The sequence below is a fragment of the Bactrocera oleae genome, chromosome 2 (genome assembly GCF_042242935.1).
Source record: "Bactrocera oleae isolate idBacOlea1 chromosome 2, idBacOlea1, whole genome shotgun sequence".
NCBI lineage: Eukaryota > Metazoa > Arthropoda > Insecta > Diptera > Tephritidae > Bactrocera > Bactrocera oleae.
The window spans coordinates 35,036,100-35,057,248 of record NC_091536.1 but is presented as its reverse complement, the minus strand read 5'-3'; the positions used below and the strand labels follow the sequence as shown (position 1 = coordinate 35,057,248).

General features: G+C 35.3%; 1 protein-coding gene across 13 annotated transcripts in view; it reads left to right on the top strand.

The window, feature by feature from the left end:
- Window positions 1–21,149, top strand: part of nAChRalpha4 (nicotinic acetylcholine receptor alpha4) — a 946,244-nt gene that overhangs the window by 535,275 nt on the left and 389,820 nt on the right. For 11 of the 13 annotated variants that reach the window (XR_011397945.1, XR_011397944.1, XM_070112964.1 and 8 more), the window contains one exon: window positions 966–1,146. The exons of 1 other annotated variant lie outside the window; for it this stretch is intronic. Coding sequence is in view for 10 of the 12 variants with exons in the window: in XM_070112964.1 (XP_069969065.1) it covers window positions 966–1,146 (181 nt within the window). In the remaining 2 variants the exon portion in view is untranslated. Of the gene's footprint in view, window positions 1–965; window positions 1,147–21,149 lie in introns of those variants that run through there. One more of the 13 variants, XM_070112971.1, reaches the window with a different exon arrangement.

The window sequence follows — 21,149 nt, the reverse complement described above, 5'->3', positions numbered from 1 at the left end:
ATACATTTTTTACGATCAATAAAAATTCATATGCCCAAAATGTAACCTGATAAAACCAAATAACTTACTTCGTTTAATAATCACTAGATATGATTTCGAGAGTTATTAGCAATATCTTTTAGCTACATTGTTGCAATTCCACTCGCTTTCTTTACATTTGGCAAAGTTGTGCGAAATATTTAGATTTGATTTTTTTTTACAAATACTTATTCATATCACTTTCACAAATTTTTTTGTTTTAAATTTGAGAACCATCATCAAATATTCCACCTTTCAATTATTCCATAGAAAGCTTAGGAAATATTCACTAAATTTAAATAAAACACTATTCTTCCACTTCCACCAATTTGAAAAATTCCGCGAAAAAGGTGCGCAGAACCTCAATAATGACTGAAAAATAAATTTTATACTAACAAATGAACAAATTCGTAATCTGGACCCTTGAAAACATCAAAATTTGATGTTCATTTGTCCGAAATGACATCAGGCATTAGATTTGTTATGTACGAGTATATACATTTTCTGTTAGAGATTTAAATTTTATTAGTAATATTTTTCAAGGCCAAAATAAGTTATTAGACATGACCAGTTTATGGCTTTTTAAAATTAGCTGTTTTAAGTATAAAATAATAAAAAAAAAGGTTTAAAAGGCTATGGCAACCAACTAATTTGAATCAATTGCGGCATCAAACATATGATTTCCAAATTTGCGTAACCTTTTCTCCATCAATCTTGATTTAATGGTATATTTCCTATGAATCTTTTGTATAACCATGCCATTATAATATAATATGTGAGTCTCGAAGAAAATACGTGATCAGACCTCATGACCATATAAAATAGTAACCTTAAATATATAATAAATTTGTCCTTATATGAGCTTCGGCAGACAGTATATAATGACACTACAGATAAATGAATTTTTTGTACAATAAACGAAATATATTTGGTGATCATAAACACAGTGCTGATGGTAATTTCGAAGTGACGCTTGCAACAAAAGCAACAATTTACTCAGAAGGATTAGTCGAGTGGAAACCTCCAGCAATTTACAAATCGTCCTGTGAAATAGATGTAGAATATTTTCCTTTTGACGAACAAACATGTGTTCTCAAATTTGGCAGTTGGACATATGACGGGTTCAAGGTATGTTAATCAAATGTATTATATATTATAAGTCTTGAATAAATGTAACACAGTTTTGAATGCATTAATCACATTCCTATACTTACAAATATTTAGAATGTGCAGTTTTTTTAAATTTAATTTGTATTAAATTAAAAGATATATAGTGTACGTTAGTTACAGGTAAATACAAATTTAATTTAAATATTTTAATCAGTAATAGTAATCACAAGCTTGCTAGAAAAATAATAAAACTGAACAAAGATACGATAATAAAATGAAGCGAATAAATAGTATTAAGTTATAGAAACATGTGCAATGCGCGTGTTGAGTGTTCAAAACATCATACGTAGTATCGTTTTGGATAAAAATATGTAGTTTCTAAAGTCAATGTTTCTTATATTTTATTATTTGCTCTTATTATTTTAGCCCATATCTGCTGGTTAGAAGTATTTTAACTATCCTACCTTTGTTGATCTTTTGTCTGACGGAAAACCGACGAAATTATTTATTCTTGCTTATGACTATGGATGCATCACATGTCAATGATTAAAAATAGTTAATGTTACTTATATTGCTTAAATGACATTGTTTAACAAAATGTGAATTCACTATTGTTAAAACCACTACTTACGTGCCACTTTAAATACCGCGTATGCAAATTAAATTAGAATTGTATGTTTTTCCGTTTCGAAAATGTTCACAAAATTTGTTTATTTATGAATAATTATAAAAAGATTATCTTCCCGCAATCACTCCCTGGTCGCATACCAGTGGAGAGGTAATAAAAGAATATAAAAATTATCGATGATAAACACGAGCCAAGAAAATGAGGTTACTCGCGCACCAAAGGAAAGTTCGGTGTTTTTTAGTCGACAGACGCTGAGAGACGAGTCTGTCCGCTTCGAGGACAAATATTTTTGTACTGTGTGTTGTGTAGAGATCCTAGTCGGTGTGTGTGTGCGGCCGTATGATGAGTTGTGTGTGAAATTTTCTCAATACCTTCGAGTATTATCTGTGGTATGAGATCGCTGCCTAATAGAAGGTCTCTTTGAGCGGGAGTGTTGCAGTTGGGATCTGCTATGTAGTGGTACTCTACTTTGATTTTCGCTATGTAGCGTTGGGGCTTTTATTGCCTTTGAGCAGCATGGTGCTTTCGCACTTCGGGATTTGCTGTTGCAACTAAACCCGTGGCTCTTTTCATATTGCGCTGTTTGGGGGTGAGCTGGAAAAATTGTTATAATGAAGCATTGAATGATGTCGTTATAACAATAAACGCAATTAAATTTGCGTTCGCACTCTTTACGTGGATGCACATATGACAGGCAATTTGTACAAAGTCCTTTTTTTTACAAAATTGCTTCGATTGATAATATTCAATTTTTTGAATTTCTCGTAAGATTTTAGCTTATGTACTCCTGTACACAGTTCGCATGACGTTTGTTTGTACTGTTCAGATGTGAACGGTCGATTTCTGAAGAAGCTTCTATTTAGATTGTTGTTGCTACTGGCTTGGGGTCTGTGGAAGCTTCCATTTATTTTACTATTTCTGCGATTTCGTATTGGGTCATTAAAAAATCTTTCATCTGTTGCCACGCTGATTGCTCCCACAAAAGTAACGATTTTTCTGGTAAAGCGGCGGTGCATATATCTACCAGTATTGGGTCCCAGCTGTCTGTGGGAATATTTTGTGTCGATAAAACCGACAAGCAATTGGAAACAGTGGATTGCAGTTTTATAAACTCTTCACTTGTTTCCTTTTGAATCTTAGGTAAGTTCATTAGTATCGTTACTTGCTTATCGACCAATATTCTCTCATTTTCAAATCTAGATTTAAGAGCTTCCCAAGCCATGAAATATTTCTGTGTCACATGCGGGCACCTTGAGATGGATGCCTGAACTTGCCTCTTGACATTGTACTTGTGGCAGCTCTACTCTCGGATGTAGAGTAGGTGCAATTGCTTTTATTAACTTTAGTTGATCGGAAATCATTGCTTTAGTTTTTTCGAACTGGTCGAAGCAGTTTTCATATTTGGCGTAAGCCGAGGACTTAAAATTTTCTGGTAGATCTGATTCGTCAGATTCTACTATGGCGTCATATGAAGCTTGGAGACGTATCCAAAAATTGTCGAGATTTTCTTTTTTGATTTCTAATGCCGATTCAGAATTATCTTGAATCGGAGCAGATGAAAATCGAGTGCAGTATCTTATTAGACTGTCACTCTCAGCAATGAATTTACTGAATGTAATGTCTTTCCCCCTTTTTTGTTTTGTAGCACCTTGCTTTGAGCGTGTAGCTTCTGCAGGTGTACATGGACTTTTTTCGTCCGAAATCATTTTTGGTACTTTTAATAGTTGTGTAGATTTAGAATCTTCAGAATCTGCGTTCATTTAAAAAAGTTCAATTAATGAAATGGTTTCCCTCAGTGTAAACTAATTAAATTTAAGCGAAATTCGTAATTGTAATGCGTAATCTCTTTTATATAAATAAGAGAATTAGTAAATTATTTTCATTTTTTTATTTTTATTTTTAAATCGGATTAAATAAGATAGCGTGTTTCGTTGTTACGGTATTTATTTATTATATTTCTCGATTGTATTGTTTATTACAATAATTATTCAAAAATTGCAATATCTATTTTGTTATTTTCTTTTTGTGTTCGTATGCGTTATAGGATATACCCATAAGCGAATTAGTATGTGTCAATGAGAGCTCGTATAAGAGATCAATGTACTTTATACATATGTATGCAATCCTACTTGTTTTTTGTTTGCCAAACAACAAGGGTATTGCCGAGTATGTGCCAAATTGGACTTTAGAATTTATTAAATTAAATTGTATAGAAGCAATGTATATAATATTGTTCACAATATTTTGTTATTGTTATTTATTTATTTATAGAAATATAAATAATTATTTTTCTTTTCGTTTTTTGTTAAGAATTCGTTTTTTCTTTACCGAACCGTTTAAAATGTTTTTTTTTTGTTTCGAATGCGCTTTTTGAAGTTCTTTAACTTTTAGTGGTACCCTACTAGGGTATAATAATATGTGCCGTACTTGTAGAAGTACGTATGTAAACGAGCGGACGTTGTTTCTCAGTTAAGAAAGAGCGCATAAACGTAATTAGAAACAAAGTAATCGTATGTGCACTACGATTCGTAAATTTGCACTCTCGGTATATGAATGTAAATATGTACGTATGTATGAGAGTAAGTTAATGTACGTATATTGTATATGTTTAAAATTTCTGATTTTCTTTACCTTTCTCTTTTTTCTTTTTTTTTGTAGATAGAATATGTTAATAATATTAAGAATATATATTTGCTAGCGCTCAAAATTATGAGTTGCTAAAAATTTTGGTATGTGTTATGTGCAAAATATGTAAATATGTATGTAATGAGAGATTTGTATAGGTAAGAAATTCTTTAATTTTTTTTTTGGTTTTTTGACAATATTGTCCTTTCTATCTCTTTTTATTCGTTATATGTTGCTATGTGGGTATATGCATTAATTCGTGCGGTTTTCTAAGAGTGGGCTCTACTAGTATTATTTCGCTTCGTGTTCATCTGTGGCTATATTCATTTCAAAGGTACTGTCATTTCGCGTCGTTTCAGTAGAAATCATTTGTTTTATCGTGAACAACAATTTGTTTCATTCATTTGAAAATTTCGAAATTTGTACCAGATAAAGTGTTTTTGCGGGGAGTTCGTCTTCATTACTTTAACATGAAGAAAAGTGCTACCGAAAGCCATCGTATTTTACTGAACGTTTATGGTGACCCTGCTTTAGCCGAACGAATGTGCCAAAAGTGGTTTGCACGGTTTAAAAGTGACAATTTCGACTTAGATGACGGAGAATGACCCGGACAGCCAACAAAATTTCAAGACATAGAATTGGAGACATTGCTCGACGCATATGCACGCCAGACGCAAGAAGAACTTGCAAAAGTATTAGGTGTTGATCAAGCAACCGTTTCCAGGAGATTAAAATCATTAGGATTCATCCAGAAGCTTGAAAATTGGGTGCCTTATGAATTAAAGCCAAGAGACGTCGAACGTCGATTCTGCATGTCTTAAATGTTGCTTCAACGCCACCAAAAGAAGTAATTTTTGCATCGGATTGTCACTGGCGATGAAAAATGAATTCATTATGATAACCCAAAGCGCAAGAGATCGTATGTGAAGCCCGGCCAACCATCGAGATCCACGGCAAAGCCGAATATCCATGGTGCCAAGGTTATGCTACGTATTATATAGTATATAGATATGTATATTATATGTACTAATTTTTGCGGTAAAACCCGAAATACCGCAAATACAACAGTTTGGCAACCGTTTTTGAAAACCGTAATAAATATACTTACATATACCCTGCAGTAATGAGGTACAAAACGGAATCGATACAACTCACTTGAATATCCGTCAAGGGATTTTGGGGACTATAGCCTGTATTTCATGTTCTGTCCAAGCTATCTAAAGGTTTTTGATTATTATGATAAAGCAGATAAATTAAATGATGACCAGATAGCTAATGGTTTATATTTCGTTAGTCAAAAAACGATTGCATATGCTCACAATCCCTACTTAATGCTATTTATATAATACCGAGCGATAAATATAAAGGATTTTTTTAGTTTACATTATTTCTACCATTTATAAATAAAAATACCTTTCGCAGATTTAAAATGCGTATGGTTTATCTTTATAAAATATACGTACTTTAAAGACTAAGATATTTCTTCGTTTGTTGTAAATTAATTAATAGGTTGATTTTGTTAAAAGTGTGTTATAAATGCTCGTGTAGTTTCTTTTTACAATTCTTTAACAGCAAATCTTAGTCCTATAATAACTTATCACTCTAAAGAACTTTTCCGAAAATAACTATTTTATATTAATTATTTCATATTTGTTACAACCTTACAAAGATTTAGCAGGCTTGCTTTCAAATAAATTTCTTAGTGCAATAATTATCGCAACTATGCTTATCTGACTGAGAGTCGTTAAAAAATCTTTTATCAAAGATGTGCGGTTCAGGTGAAGTTCTCTCAAAGTACTAATACTTCATCTTTACTTGAAAGAATGTTGGTAATTTTTTTTATTGATACCAAATAGTGGGTCAAAGTGGGTATAAATCTTTCAGTGTACAATATAAAGTGTTCAGCGCAAACGTTCTATTCACGCCCTTGCTCTCAGACCAGCGCAGGTATTATATTATATTTAATAATCCTCCTCCCCTATTTGTATTCCCTTATATGAACGTCGTAGTTTTGTCTTGCAGTATCTCGGGAAACGGACACATTTTACCACGAGGTGATATGCCATTTCACTATAATTTTCATAGTAATGTGAGGTAATAATTCACCTCGCCATGTTTACGCAGAATCCACTCTTGAATATTGGGTATCAAGGTGTGGGTCCACCTTTCCTTACTGGACACATTCCACCTTTTCTACCATTGATCGATGCACTTTTCGCCGATTTTTCCAAGTTCTTGAGCATGATAGTTGGATGTTTTGACGTGTCGAATGTCGTGGTAGTCTACCCGATGCACTTGTTGCATCATCTGATACAATTCTTAAAGCACAGCTAGCTTTTAGTGAAGCTAGTCTGAGTGTTGAAACCAATCCTCTTATATAAGAATTATATTTGGTTGCTGGTAGCCAAATTGGCGCCGCATGACACATGTCAGTAGCTTTCTCACCTGTTGTCTAGGTTCCCGTGTATTAAGAATTATCCTAGCGATTGTCGACACAGACCGCGCCGCATGGATATTTCTTTCGACTACTCATTAGCACCACTTCAGTTTTGTGTGTTGCTAGTTCTAAGCCGGCAGTCTCGAACCAATTTTTGACGTGGGTTAAAGCAATTGCAATTGTTCTTCGCTTACTTTAGGGTTTTTGCAACGACTACGACCGCGATGTTGTCCGCGTATCATACTATTTTTACCGTGTCCGGCACCGCAACTCTTAGAACCCCGTCGTACATTATATTCCATAGGAAAGGACTGAGAACTGACCTCTGTGGAACACCACCAATAACTTTCTATGTTACGGGACCATGTTCGGTATCGTAAGCTAGAACTCTGTTTTCGAAATAGCTTGTCACAATCAAAAAAGGTAATTCGGGACATTTAACTCTTTCAAGGCCTTTATAATTAGCTTCCATTTTGCGGAGTTAAAGGCGTTCTTTATGTCGAGGGTTATGACAACGAAGTATTGCTTACTACCCCATTCCCATCTACTACCGTCCAATGCTATTTTGGCTATATTTGTGACGGTATCTGTAGCATCCACGATGCTTCGCCCTATCCGGAAACCAAACTTTATTGGGTCCAATTTCCAGTCTCCTTCAGTGTATCTTTCAAGCCGCCTACCTATGATAGTTTCCAGAACCTTTCCAGCTGTATCGATCATACAGAGAGGGCGATGCGATAAGGGTTCTTTTGGAGGTTTGTCACCCTTAGGGAGAAGAACGCGCCATTGCCATTTCCAGTATTGCGGAAAAAACCCTTCCCTCAAACAACTTGTATGCGCTTGACGAAACAATTCCGGTTCCCTTTTTATGGCGTGCTTAATAACCTAATTGGGAATTCTGTCCAGGCCAAGTGCTTGTCCTATCTTTATTCTTGTCCCCGCATGTTTCTACTAGTCGCATGCTTATTTCCACCTTGTGATCATAGCACTACATTACATTACTATAACTTTTAGCGGTGTGACCTTTCTCTCCGCATCGGAATCAAAAGCCAGTAAGATCTTTGGTGTTTTTACAGTTGCGTAATGTATGTCAAAACTCGAGGCATTACAACGGATCTTACAATCGACACAGCATATCCTTATTTTATTTGCACTAAGGAGTTTATTGGAAGCTGTTACGGGGAGACTAATGGGTGATACTTGAGTTTCGTCTTTCAAGCGACGCATAGATTTAATGGCACTGCTTTCCATATTGTCTTCATCAGGCAGTTTTTCGTTTATTGATTTACAAACTTCTTTGGCTGACATTGTCGCGTCTAGATCTCTGATCTCTAGTGTGACCGAGTGCCTTAAGATTCTGACTACTTCCATATCTTTAAGGATCTCCAAAGTGTGCTCTTTAAGATTATTAGATGACCACCTCGGGTTAGCTATCAGTTTAAGCAAAAGTTCACTCTTCACTGTTCTCCTTGCCTTACTCAAGCTGTCGCGGAGATCTGCGGTCCGATTTATTTTTTTTTTTAACATATCTGCATAACATTCGTCGCTTGTTTTTGAAATCACCAAAGATTTTTGGTTCTGTGTTTTTAAGTTCTAACTTACTTTTGATACTAACCAGTACCCATTCAAGTTCCTGAACTTCTGGTTGCTCTATTGTTGGGTTTTTGATAACATTGGGTGGCCTCTGGTTTGGCTCTTTCATAGGCAGCTAGTTCGTATAGCGTGGTTACCCGTTCAATGGTGTCTCGCATGGCTTGGTGGATAGATCGTCTTTTCTATCCTCAAGTATAGCTACCAGGTTTCCAATTTGCGCGCCAAGTTGGCAGAACACTAATATATCTTCCTCAATATGGTCCCTTCTGACCAAAGGTGTGGCTTGCGTCATATGCAGCTTGGAGACGTGTCAAGAAATTATCAAGATTTTCCTTTTTGATTTCTAATACCGATTCAAAATTGTCATGAATCGGCGAAGATGAAAATCGAGTACAGTATCGTATTAGACTGTCACTCTCAGAGATAAATTTGGAATTTAACCGCACCGTTTAATTAGTTTTAAAATAACCGATTTTTAAATGATTAAATTAAATAAAAATATGTATTTGTACCCACTGTATATGGGGTATGTGAGCATAGGCAGATCGTATACCGTATTTACAAGTGTGTATATGTATGACTGTGCATGCGTATTATTTATCGGCGTGAAAGAAGAGTGTGGAGAAAAAAAATAAAAATTGTAATGCGCAGGTATTTTACCGACTCCGCTTATATTAATATATTCTGATATAAGATTTATCGGTAAATGCAATTTGCATATTGTTTGCCGATTGAATGTTTATATATGTATGTTTGTATTAAATACTTGAATTTTTATTGTTTACTTTGTGGTTGTTGTGTGATATATATATATACATATATATATAATCATATATAATATATATATAGAATATATACATATATATGTTAATATAAGTATTCATGTATATAAATATATTCACCCTTTTTTTCAACGTTTTTTTAACGTTAGGAAAAATTATAAGTATATAGTACTCAAATTTTTAGTTCCGTTTATTTATTTTTTTTATATATTATCCGTTAACGTTTCCTGTACCCGTGGTTTCAAAATGTTTAAACGGATTTTTCTAGTTTAAATAGTATACAGGATTTACAAACATACATATATAATAAATATAGTTTAAAAAACTAAAGACACACGCTTTTAAAGAATATCGAATGAAAAAGTTGAAAATAATTTTAACAAGTAAGGAAGGGCTAAGTTCGGATGTAACCGAACATTTTATACTCTCGCAAAGTCAAATGGTATACTCGTTTGAGATTTCTTTGTGGATTGACTGATATTTTCGGTAGAAGGTCAACTATAGGCACTGGGGTCCACATATTTAGTACTTAGGGGTTTGAACAGTTTTGGTTCGATTTAGACAATTTTTGGCCGCAAGGTGGCATACTTTAAACGTATTATTCACGCAAAGTTTTACGCCGATATAATCATTGTTGCTTGATTTGCATAGTGGAAAGTGAAAGAAACAAGTGGTATTCAAAATGGTGTCATATGGAAAATAGGCGTGGTTGTAATCCGATTTCGCCCATTTTCGCACTATGACATAGAAACATGAAAAGAACGTTACGCACCGAATTTGGTTGAAATCGGTTAAGCATATCTCAAGATATGGGTTTTCACCTAAAAGTGGGCTGTGCCACGCCCACTGTCTAATTTTGAACGCGGTTCCTATAAAGTCATCTTATACCATCTCAGAGATAAAATTTAATGTCTCTGGCGTGTTTAGTGCTTGATTTATCGCGCTTTTAGTAGTTTTTAACAGTACCGTTATATGGGGAGTGGGCGGAGTTGCCACCCGATTTCAACTATTTTCACACCGTCAATAGAAGTGCTAAAAACATTTGCTTCCAGTGAATTTTGTTATTATAGCATTAGCGGTTTAGGAGATATGCACATTAAACCTATTAGAGGCGGGACCACGCCCACTTTTTAAAAAAATTTTTTAACTGCAGATGCCCCTCCCTAATGTGATCCTGTGTACCAAATAACAGTCTTGTATCTTATTGCGGAGCTTAGTTATGGCAAGTTATTTGTTTTTGATTAATGGCGTTTTGTGGGCGTGGCAGTGGTCCGATTACGTCCATCTGCAATACCAACCGTCTCACGGTACCATGAAACATGTCTACCAAGTTTCATAAAGATATCTCAATTTTTAATCAAGTTAGAGCTTGCACGGACGGACGGACAGACAGTCACACGGATTTCAACTCGTCTCTTCATCCTGATCATTTATATATATATAACCCTATATCTAACTCGATTAATTTTAGGTGATACAAACAACCGTTAGGTGAACAAAACTATTATACTCTGTAGCAACAGGTTGCGAGAGTATAAAAATTAACTTAAAAAAATAATATAAAAAAAAAAAATTCTAGTATAATTGAGGAAAAGGCTTAGGGCGCTTTTTGCCATAATTTTCGTATATCGAACGCCCCACGCTTTTTCCTCAATTATACTAGTATTTTTATACTCTCGCAACCTGTTGCTACAGAGTATAATAGTTTTGTTCACCTAACGGTTGTTTGTATCACCTAAAACTAATCGAGTTAGATATAGGGTTATATATATATAAATGATCAGGATGAAGAGACGAGTTGAAATCCGGGTGACTGTCTGTCCGTCCGTCCGTCTGTCCGTCCGTCTGTCCGTCTGTCCGTCTGTCCGTCCGTCCGTGCAAGCTCTAACTTGAGTAAAAATTGAGATATCTTTATGAAACTTGGTAGACATGTTTCATGGTACCGTGAGACGGTTGGTATTGCAGATGGGCGTAATCGGACCACTGCCACGCCCACATAACGCCATTAATCAAAAACAAATAACTTGCCATAACTAAGCTCCGCAATAAGATACAAGACTGTTATTTGGTACACAGGATCACATTAGGGAGGGGCATCTGCAGTAAAATTTTTTTTTAAAAAAGTGGGCGTGGTCCCGCCTCTAATAGGTTTAATGTGCATATCTCGTAAACCGCTTATGCTATAATAACAAAATTCACTGGAAGCAAATGTTTTTAGCACTTCTATTGACGGTGTGAAAATAGTTGAAATCGGGTGGCAACTCCGCCCACTCCCCATATAACGGTACTGTTAAAAACTACTAAAAGCGCGATAAATCAAGCACTAAACACGCCAGAGTCATTAAATTTTATCTCTGGGATGGTATGAGATGACTTTATAGGAACCGCGTTCAAAATTAGACAGTGGGCGTGGCACAGCCCACTTTTAGGTGAAAACCCATATCTTGAGATCTGCTTAACCGATTTCAACCAAATTCGGTGCATAACGTTCTTTTCATGTTTCTATGTCACAGTGCAAAAATGGGCGAAATCGGACTACAACCACGCCTACTTTCCATATAACACCATTTTAAATTCCATCTGATTATTTCACTTTCCACTATGCAAATCAGGCAACAATGACTGTATCGGGATAAAACTTTGCGTGAATAATGCGATTAAAGTATGCCACCTTGTGGCCAAAAATTGTCTAAATCGAACCAAAACTGTTTAAGCCCCTAAGTACTAAATATGTGGACCCCAGTGCCTATAGTTGACCTTTTACCGAAAATATCAGCCAATCCACAAAGAAATCTCAAACGAGTATACTATTTGACTTTGCGAGAGTATAAAATGTTCGGTTACATCCGAACTTAGCCCTTCCTTACTTGTTTATATACTATTTTTTTAAGTTAATTTTTAAAATTATTTTGAACTTTTTCGTTCGATATTCTTTAAAAGCGTGTGTCTTTAGTTTTTTTAAACTATATTTATTTTCAACTTTTTAGTTCGATATTCTTTAAAAGCGTTTTTTTTTAGTTTTTTTAAACTATATTTATTTATATTTTATTATAAATGCCTAAAAGTATGCAAATATTTTGCGCATACTTTGTAGTCGTGTTGGGTTTAGTTTGATTACGAACAGACAGACACACATAGAAATGAAGCTAATAAAAGAGTGTTAAAAAGTATGCAAACATTTTGCGCATACTTTGTAATCGTGTTGAGTTTAGTTTTTTAGTTACAAACAGACATACAAGTGAAACTAATATAAGCGTGTTAATAAATAAATAAATGAAAACGATACACTTACTTTGTCTCGCCTCAAGGGGGCTTTTGTGTTTTTTCTGTTTGTTTGAGTTTTTTTTGTGTTTGCCCTTTTTTCCTTAACGCCAGCTGTTGCCTGTTGTGTAGCTCTCTCCCTGTGTTTTTGGCTCTATATATTATATATATATTTGGTTGTTAATCCCGTGCCCGTCTTTGATTATTATTGTTTTTTCTTTTTATACTCTCGCAACCTGTTGCTACAGAGTATAATAGTTTTGTTCACCTAACGGTTGTTTGTATCACCTAAAATTAATCGAGTTAGATATAGGGTTATATATATATAAATGATCAGGATGAAGAGACGAGTTGAAATCCGGGTGACTGTCTGTCCGTCCGTCCGTCTGTCCGTCCGTCCGTGCAAGCTCTAACTTGAGTAAAAATTGAGATATCTTTATGAAACTTGGTAGACATGTTTCATGGTACCGTGAGACGGTTGGTATTGCAGATGGACGTAATCGGACCACTGCCACGCCCACAAAACGCCATTAATCAAAAACAAATAACTTGCCATAACTAAGCTCCGCAATAAGATACAAGACTGTTATTTGGTACACAGGATCACATTAGGGAGGGGCATCTGCAGTTAAAATTTTTTTTTAAAAAGTGGGCGTGGTCCCGCCTCTAATAGGTTTAATGTGCATATCTCCTAAACCGCTAATGCTATAATAACAAAATTCACTGGAAGCAAATGTTTTTAGCACTTCTATTGACGGTGTGAAAATAGTTGAAATCGGGTGGCAACTCCGCCCACTCCCCATATAACGGTACTGTTAAAAACTACTAAAAGCGCGATAAATCAAGCACTAAACACGCCAGAGACATTAAATTTTATCTCTGAGATGGTATAAGATGACTTTATAGGAACCGCGTTCAAAATTAGTCAGTGGGCGTGGCACAGCACACTTTTAGGTGAAACCCCATATCTTGAGATCTGCTCAAACCGATTTCAACCAAATTCGGTGCATAACGTTCTTTTTATGTTTCTATGTCATAGTGCGAAAATGGGCGAAATCAGACTACAACCACGCCTACTTCCTATGAAACACCATTTTCAATTCCATCTGATTCTTTCACTTTCCACTATGCATATCAAGCAACAATGATTATATCGGGGTAAAACTTTGCGTGAATAATACGTTTAAAGTATGCCACCTTGTGACCAAAAATTGTCTAAATCGAACCAAAACTGTTCAAGCCCCTAAGTACTAAATATGTGGACCCCAGTGCCTATAGTTGACCTTCTACCGAAAATATCAGTCAATCCACAATGAAATCTCAAACGAGTATACCATTTGACTTTGCGAGAGTATAAAATGTTCGGTTACATCCGAACTTAGCGCTTCCTTACTTGTTTTTGTATATTTTTGGGTCTTAGACTCACTTAGTTTTATTACTATATATTATTTTCCGTCAGCGAAAATTATACTTAAATCATCCACGAATTAAATATATGTGATATAAACTCAACCGAAGAGGCTAAATTTAATATGGGTCATTCCATGTCAAATCGACAAATAGTTGGAGGCGACCTCCATCGATTCGAGTGAATTTTGGTGGAAAGTGTTGTCTTATCATAAAACAAAGATCTGTCAAAGGAAAAAAATTGTAAAAAAATTTTCTTAACAGCTATGCAAAATTTAAAATTTCACTGTTTTTCGATTTTATGAGTTTATTTTATTAATATTTCAGAAACTACTCTATTTTAAGAAAGAACGCTGAAGCGTTTTCATAGGACAATTAGGAGTATGGGAAAAAAATTGTTTTAAAAAAAATTTTTGCAAATTACCAAAATTAAAATATATTGAATTTTTGAAATGAGTAAGAAGGACGAACGTAAAATGGATCTGTATGTCTTGTATGGTGAAAAGGCTTCATACCGATCGAAATCACAAGTGTTGTGTATAGTTACTTTAAAGGTTCGAAGATGGTGGAACAGCATGTGTTGTTTAGAAATCAACTAAACCACCAGCCGTAAAAATATTATACTAGAACTAAATTACAAGCTACTTTAATATATAATATGGATGTAATTTGCAAAGATCAAATCGAAGGAATACTTTTTTTTTTAATTTTACGTAAGAATTCCAAATAAGTATTCTGTGAAATCGATTACAATCTTATTTGGCATGTTATTAATAATATACTCATTTCGTTTAATTACTCGATAGTAATTCGTGTCCGAGATATTTATATATATCAAATTCAACCTAATTAACTCAAATTATATACTTATAAGTTATATAAATTAAAACAAATTTATTATATTGGATATATGTGGATAACTTCCACCACAGGATCGAAAATCATTATATGTGTGATATGAGGTTCAGACCAAGGTCCGCTAAGCCATATCATTTTAAAGACAACTGGTTTAAATCTGCTGGAAAGTCGGAAATCAGGGGTTATTACTGCTAGATAAATGTTTGGACTGATTGCACTAGACAACTCGTCTTGTTAATTTTATTAAAATATCACACATATTGACCAACATAATTGGTTTAAAAATGCTGGAAAGTCGGAAATTAAGGTTATTGGGGCTAGATAAATGTCTGAACTGATTGCACTAACATTTGGCATTGTTCAATCATAACGGAAAGCAAACAAAACCGTAAGTAACAAAAATTCATTTACTTATTTTGAAGAAAAAATAATAAAGAAGTAAATTTTTACAAACAGTTTGAGATAATGGTCGACTAATGATCACCCAAAAGCCAAAAAAGTGTAGATATAAGGAGAGCATCTCCAGTACGGGCGGCGGACCATCCATCGTCCAACATTTTTCCTCATTGGAAGAAAGATTAGTGCAACTGTTGTCCATTGATTAGGCAGTGAATGGAAGCAGTAATTCCGAGAGGTTTGGCTGCATCGATAGTGTTCCGGATAACAGCATGTCTGTGGCTGAGACTGCTGCAGTAGATCAAGGTGATCCGGTATGCGAAGAAAATCTCAGCACAAGGATACCACGTCGCCAGTCCGCAACACCTACACGATCTGCAACCAATCTGGCCAGACGTGACAAACTCTTCAAAAAGCAGCTGGAAAATCAAATTATACATCAAGAGAATTAATTGCGCGAACTCAATGAAATTCATAAAATATTAAACGACACTTACGAGGAAATTTTAACACGATGAAAAACTTAGTATTGGAAATCTCAAAGTGCAGAAAACAAAGTTAGAGATAAAAGAGGAATTGCTTCAACTTCATCGCTCCATGTCCTAATAAATGCAATTTTGATAACAATTTTCCGACATTTAGTATTAATTCATAAATTTTAAAATACTATATTTTAAGTGCCTTTCATTATTCCAAATGCCGTGAATAGTTTCATTTGTGTTTATTGGATTTTTGAAATAAAATGTAATTTAATTAAATGTAAAATAATTCTTCTCTCATACTCCCTGCAAATAAAGCGAGGTTTGCAGTGATGGCAGCGGACGTAGATGGAGTTGAAGGAGATGGTTCTTCATATTTATATTGCGTCATATGGGGTTGTTTAATGAAAAAGAATGCAAATGTTGTGCAGGGTGCAACATACGTTCATATTTCTTGTGACGTATTCCGGTGTATAATGTAAAGTTCTTGCAGCCAACAGGCACCAAAACCTTCCCTTGAGTAAACTGAATATGCGTTCAACAATTGATCTTGCTTGAGACTGTTTTTTGTTAAATTTTGCTTCCCCAAAGTCCACATTTACGCTTCTATACGGTGTTAGCAGATAGGCTTCAAAGGATATCCGGATCCTCCTTTATTATCCATATAAAATAAACAATCAAGAAATTGGTATAAATAAATAATAAACAAACCTAAGAAGCGTGATGCTCTGTCGCCATTTTTAAAGCGATGCTTAAGTTTGCATCTCTTAAGTGACACATTCCACATGTGTGAATCGTGGGATGCACATCCAAAACTAGTATTCAAGGCTCTTACAACTATTTTATGGTCACATATCTGGAATAGTATTATCATTTGGTCGTATGTTAACTCACTCAATTGCGTTAGTGCTTTATTAAATTACTTACAACCATGTCATTTACACTGTGGTTCAATTTTCTATTGAAGTACAAATGCTCATTTACTGTTGACGCACTAATTGAATACGCTCGATCGCTCCAATTGTTGCAGGAATGTCAAACTTTTGAAAAAAGTATCCTTTCGCATTCCTTTCTTCTTGTACAACCATTTGAATTGTTATGTGTTATTTAGACAACTCGACAAAGATTGTTGAGACAAACCTATATGAAGATCGCTGCGAATTTGGTGCTGATAACGCCCTTAAGCTAAACATTTCAGTGTAGCTGAGGGTTTACACATAGCCGAGATTTCAACGCACCGTCTGTTCTCCATAAGTTCGGACGAGATCTCGTTTAACACGTATGTTGTGAATATGAAGGCATGTTTGGCGAGCCGGGAATTTTGAACAAAGCTATAATTTTACAAATTAACAGTAATATATTCTAATTACATAATCTCGAAGAATTTTTCGCTCAATCATTTCATACCTATTAGGTTCCTTTTTTATTATTTTTATACTCTCGCAACCTGTTGCTACAGAGTATAATAGTTTTGTTCACCTAACTGTTGTTTGTATCACCTAAAACTAATCGAGGTAGATATAGGGTTATGCATATATAAATGATCAGGATGAAGAGATGAGTTGAAATCCGGGTGACTGTCTTCCCGTCCGTCCGTCCGTCCGTGCAAGCTCTAACTTGAGATATCTTTATGAAACTTGGTAGACAAGTTTTTTTAGTACCGGGAGACGGTTGGTATTGCAGATGGGCGTAATCGGACCACTGCCACGCCCACAAAACGCCATTAATCAAAAACAAATAAATGGCCATAACTAAGCTCCGCAATAAGATACAAGACTGTTATTTGGTACACAGGATAACATAAAGGAGGGGCATATGCAGCTAATTTAATCTAAATTTTTTTTTTTTTAAAGTGGGCGTGGTCCCGCCCCTAATAAGTTTAATATGCATATCTCCCAAACCGCTAAAGCTATAATAACCAAATTCACTGGAAGCAAATGGTTTTAGAACCTCTACCTACAGTGTGAAAACAGTTGAAATCGGGTGGCAACTACGCCCACACCCCATATAACGGTACAGTTAAAAACTACTAAAAGCGCGATAAATCAAGCACGAAACACGCCAGAGACATTAAATTTTATCTCTGAGATAACTTTATAGGAACCGCTTTCAAAATTAGACAATGGGCGTGGCACCGCCCACTTTTAGGTGAAACCCCATATCTTGTGATCTGCTTAACCGATTTCAACCAAGCTCGCTGTATAACGTTCTTTTTATATTTCTATGTCATAGTGCAAAAATGGGCGCAATCGGAGTACAACCACGCCTATTTCCCATATAACACCATTTTCAATTCCATCTGATTCTTTTACTTTCCACTATGCATATCAAGCAACAATGATTATTTAAGGGTAAAACTTTGCGTGAATAATACGTTTAAAGTATGCCACCTTGTGACCAAAAATTGTCTAAATCGTACCAAAAATGTTCAACTACTAAATATGTGGACCCCAGTGCCTATAGTTGACCTTCTACCGAAAATATCAGTCAATCCACAAACAAATCTCAAACGAGTATACCATTTGACTTTGCGAGAGTATAAAATGTTCGGTTACATCCGAACTTAGCCTTTCCTTACTTGTTATATGTATATTTGTTGTATTTTTTGCCGGTGTTCATTTCTCATTTTCGGACAGGTGCTTATATTTTTTTGACGTTTGTTGTCAGTGTTGCTCTTTTTTACCAAAAATATTCGAACAACAATGCGAATACGATACAGAGGTTCGTTTCATTTTACTTGTAGTATGGCATTTTGCTTGCTAATAACATAGTTTTTGAATTGCAAGAGAGAGTAGGGCTCCAGGAAAGGATTTTTTCCGAATTTCAGTTTAACAGATTGAACGATATTTCCGATAATAAGTTCGGAACTCGGGTCCACATATTCGATATCTGGGGTCTTGAATAGTTGTAATCCGATTTTGACAACTTTTGGTCATTAGCTTGCGCATCTCTTTGCACTATTCGTGCAAAATTTTACCTCGTTCAGATAGAATTAAAAAATGTGTTATATGGTAAGTAGGCGTGGTCGTAGTGAGACTTCGCCCTGTGACAGTGGGACATACGAGTGTAAAGACAATGTCACCTACCATATTTGGTTGAAATTACTCGAGCAGGTCCCGGGATAAGGGTTTTCACCTAAATATGGGCAGTGCCACGCCCATTATGCAATTTTGATATCAGCTCTTAAAAAGCTTTTTAGTATTATCAAGAGTTCAATATTTAATATCTCTGACAGTTATATTTATTGAGTTATCGCGGTTTTAGTATAGTAGTTTTCATCAAAACCGTTAACCAGTTTTACTCCATCGGAGGGGATGCCAAAAAAATTTGGTCTGAGAAAGTTTTGTTGATTTAGCTTAAGTGGTTTGAGAGATGCGTACATTAAACCTATTAGAGGGCGATTCCCCGCCATTTGAATTTTCAAACCAGAGATTCCCCTCACCACTGTAGTCCTCTGCCCCAAATTACAGATTTGCATCTTAATTTAGAGATAAGTTATAGCACTCAATAGGGTTTCGATTAATAGCGTTTGGTAGGCGTTCAGTGGTCCGATTCCGCCCATCTGCAATACCAGTCTTCCATGGTTACCAAGGATCTCCTGTCTTGTTGGAACCATAGCTAATGGACATCATGGTTGTTCAATTCAGGAATGAAAAAGTTAGTAATCATGGCTCTATACCGATCACCATTGACTGTAACGTTCTGGCCATCATCGTTTTTGAAGAAGTACGGACCAATGATTCCACCAGCCCAAAAAGCGCACCAAACAGTCAGTTTTTCTGGATGTAACGTTGTACCAACATACACTTGAGGATAAGCTCCATTCCAAATGCGGCAGTTTTGTTTGCTGACGTAGGCATTCAACCAAAAGTGCGCTTCATCACATCATGCGATAAAATGAAGTGGGCGATACGTATTCCGCACAGAACCATTATTTTCGAAATAAAACTGCACGTTTTTCAAGCGTTGTTCAGGCGTGAGTACATTCATGATGAATTGCCAAACCAAACTGGGAATAAATAACTTGACAACTGTTAAATCGGTCGCCATCTTGAACAGTAAAGCCAACTTAATATTCTATAACTCGAAAAAAAAACACTTTTTATATACATAGATCTAGATCTATCTCGATTAGATTTTTGTTATACAAACAACGGTTAGGTGAATAAAACGATTATGCTTTGTAGCAACATGTTGCAAGAGTATAAAGATTGCCTTCGAATTTCACAGATATATGGGAAGCAGTCGTTTACCGATTCCGCCATTTTCACAATGTAGCATAAGAGTGTCGGGATAACGTTACACCTAAAGGTGAACAGTGTCACGCCCATTGTCAAATTTAATACTTATGACGTATTCATCTGTTTATATTATTTATTTATCGCAACTTAAGTAGCTTTCAACATTACCGTTACATGGGGGTGGGCCGCCTTGTTATCCAATTCACCCATGACATTATCTGAAGAGGTGCCGAAAAGATTTGTCCTGAGTAAATTTGGTTGATATAGCTTTAGTGATTTGTGAGATATATACTCGTACATTAAACCTAAAACGGTAACTTACTTTGCATACCACCTAGAAAAGGTGTCCAAAGCATAACTCTAAGCTCGATGATTCCTAATAAAATTTGAGTTTTGAGCTTAACCTTCAATCAGGCGTGCGGTCGTTTGTAACGACAGCGGTCGCGCGTAACCTAAAAGACCTATTGGATATGTCAGAGATATAAAACATTACTCATTGTCTATGACATTAATTTGTCGAAAAAACTTAACTATAGGTAAAACCTAAGTTACAGAATCAAAAATACAGAACTGAATTTCTCTTCGGATTAAAATCCCAGTTTTAAGAACAAAAAACCATCATAGGTGCTAGACACTAGAAATAAATATCAAGTAACTAATAACAAAAAATAATATTATAAAATCAGGTGCCTTCATGATAAAATAATTAAAATACAATAACAACCATCGCGGGCAGTACCCTTACTGTTTATTCGGTAAGTAGTGATACTAAGACAAACTACTTAGAATTATTATTATCAGCGAAAATGTATAGAATCAATCGGTCAATCGACGTCGCACGACCGCTTGAAGGCTAAGAGCTTAGAGCTCAAGAGCTTAGTAAAATAATTTAATTTAAAGAAGCACATTACTCCAAAAATGATATTTGCCATACCAAATGTTTTTATGTTACTCCCTTTGTCCTTTAATGCAGGTATCAGTTTCGAAAATTATAAAAATTCATTGTAAAAGTCGCAGATTATTATGATGGATAGAGATGTTAAAACGCTGTCGTGGATATATAGACCGAAATCCGAAAATTATGGAAGCATAGAGAGTATTGTACAATCAGAGAACTTAAAAGAACGAGAGGTGCAAATTAAATTTTGTATGATGCCCGATTGGATGGCTAACAGAGCTGAAAAATTAAGACTAAGGAGTTCACCATTTTCTGTAATATTTGCTGTCATTTAACAGAAATGAGAATTTATAACAACGTTCTCTGACAAAATACGTATCTCCCAACGTAAAGAGAAAAATTAAATAGCTTAAACA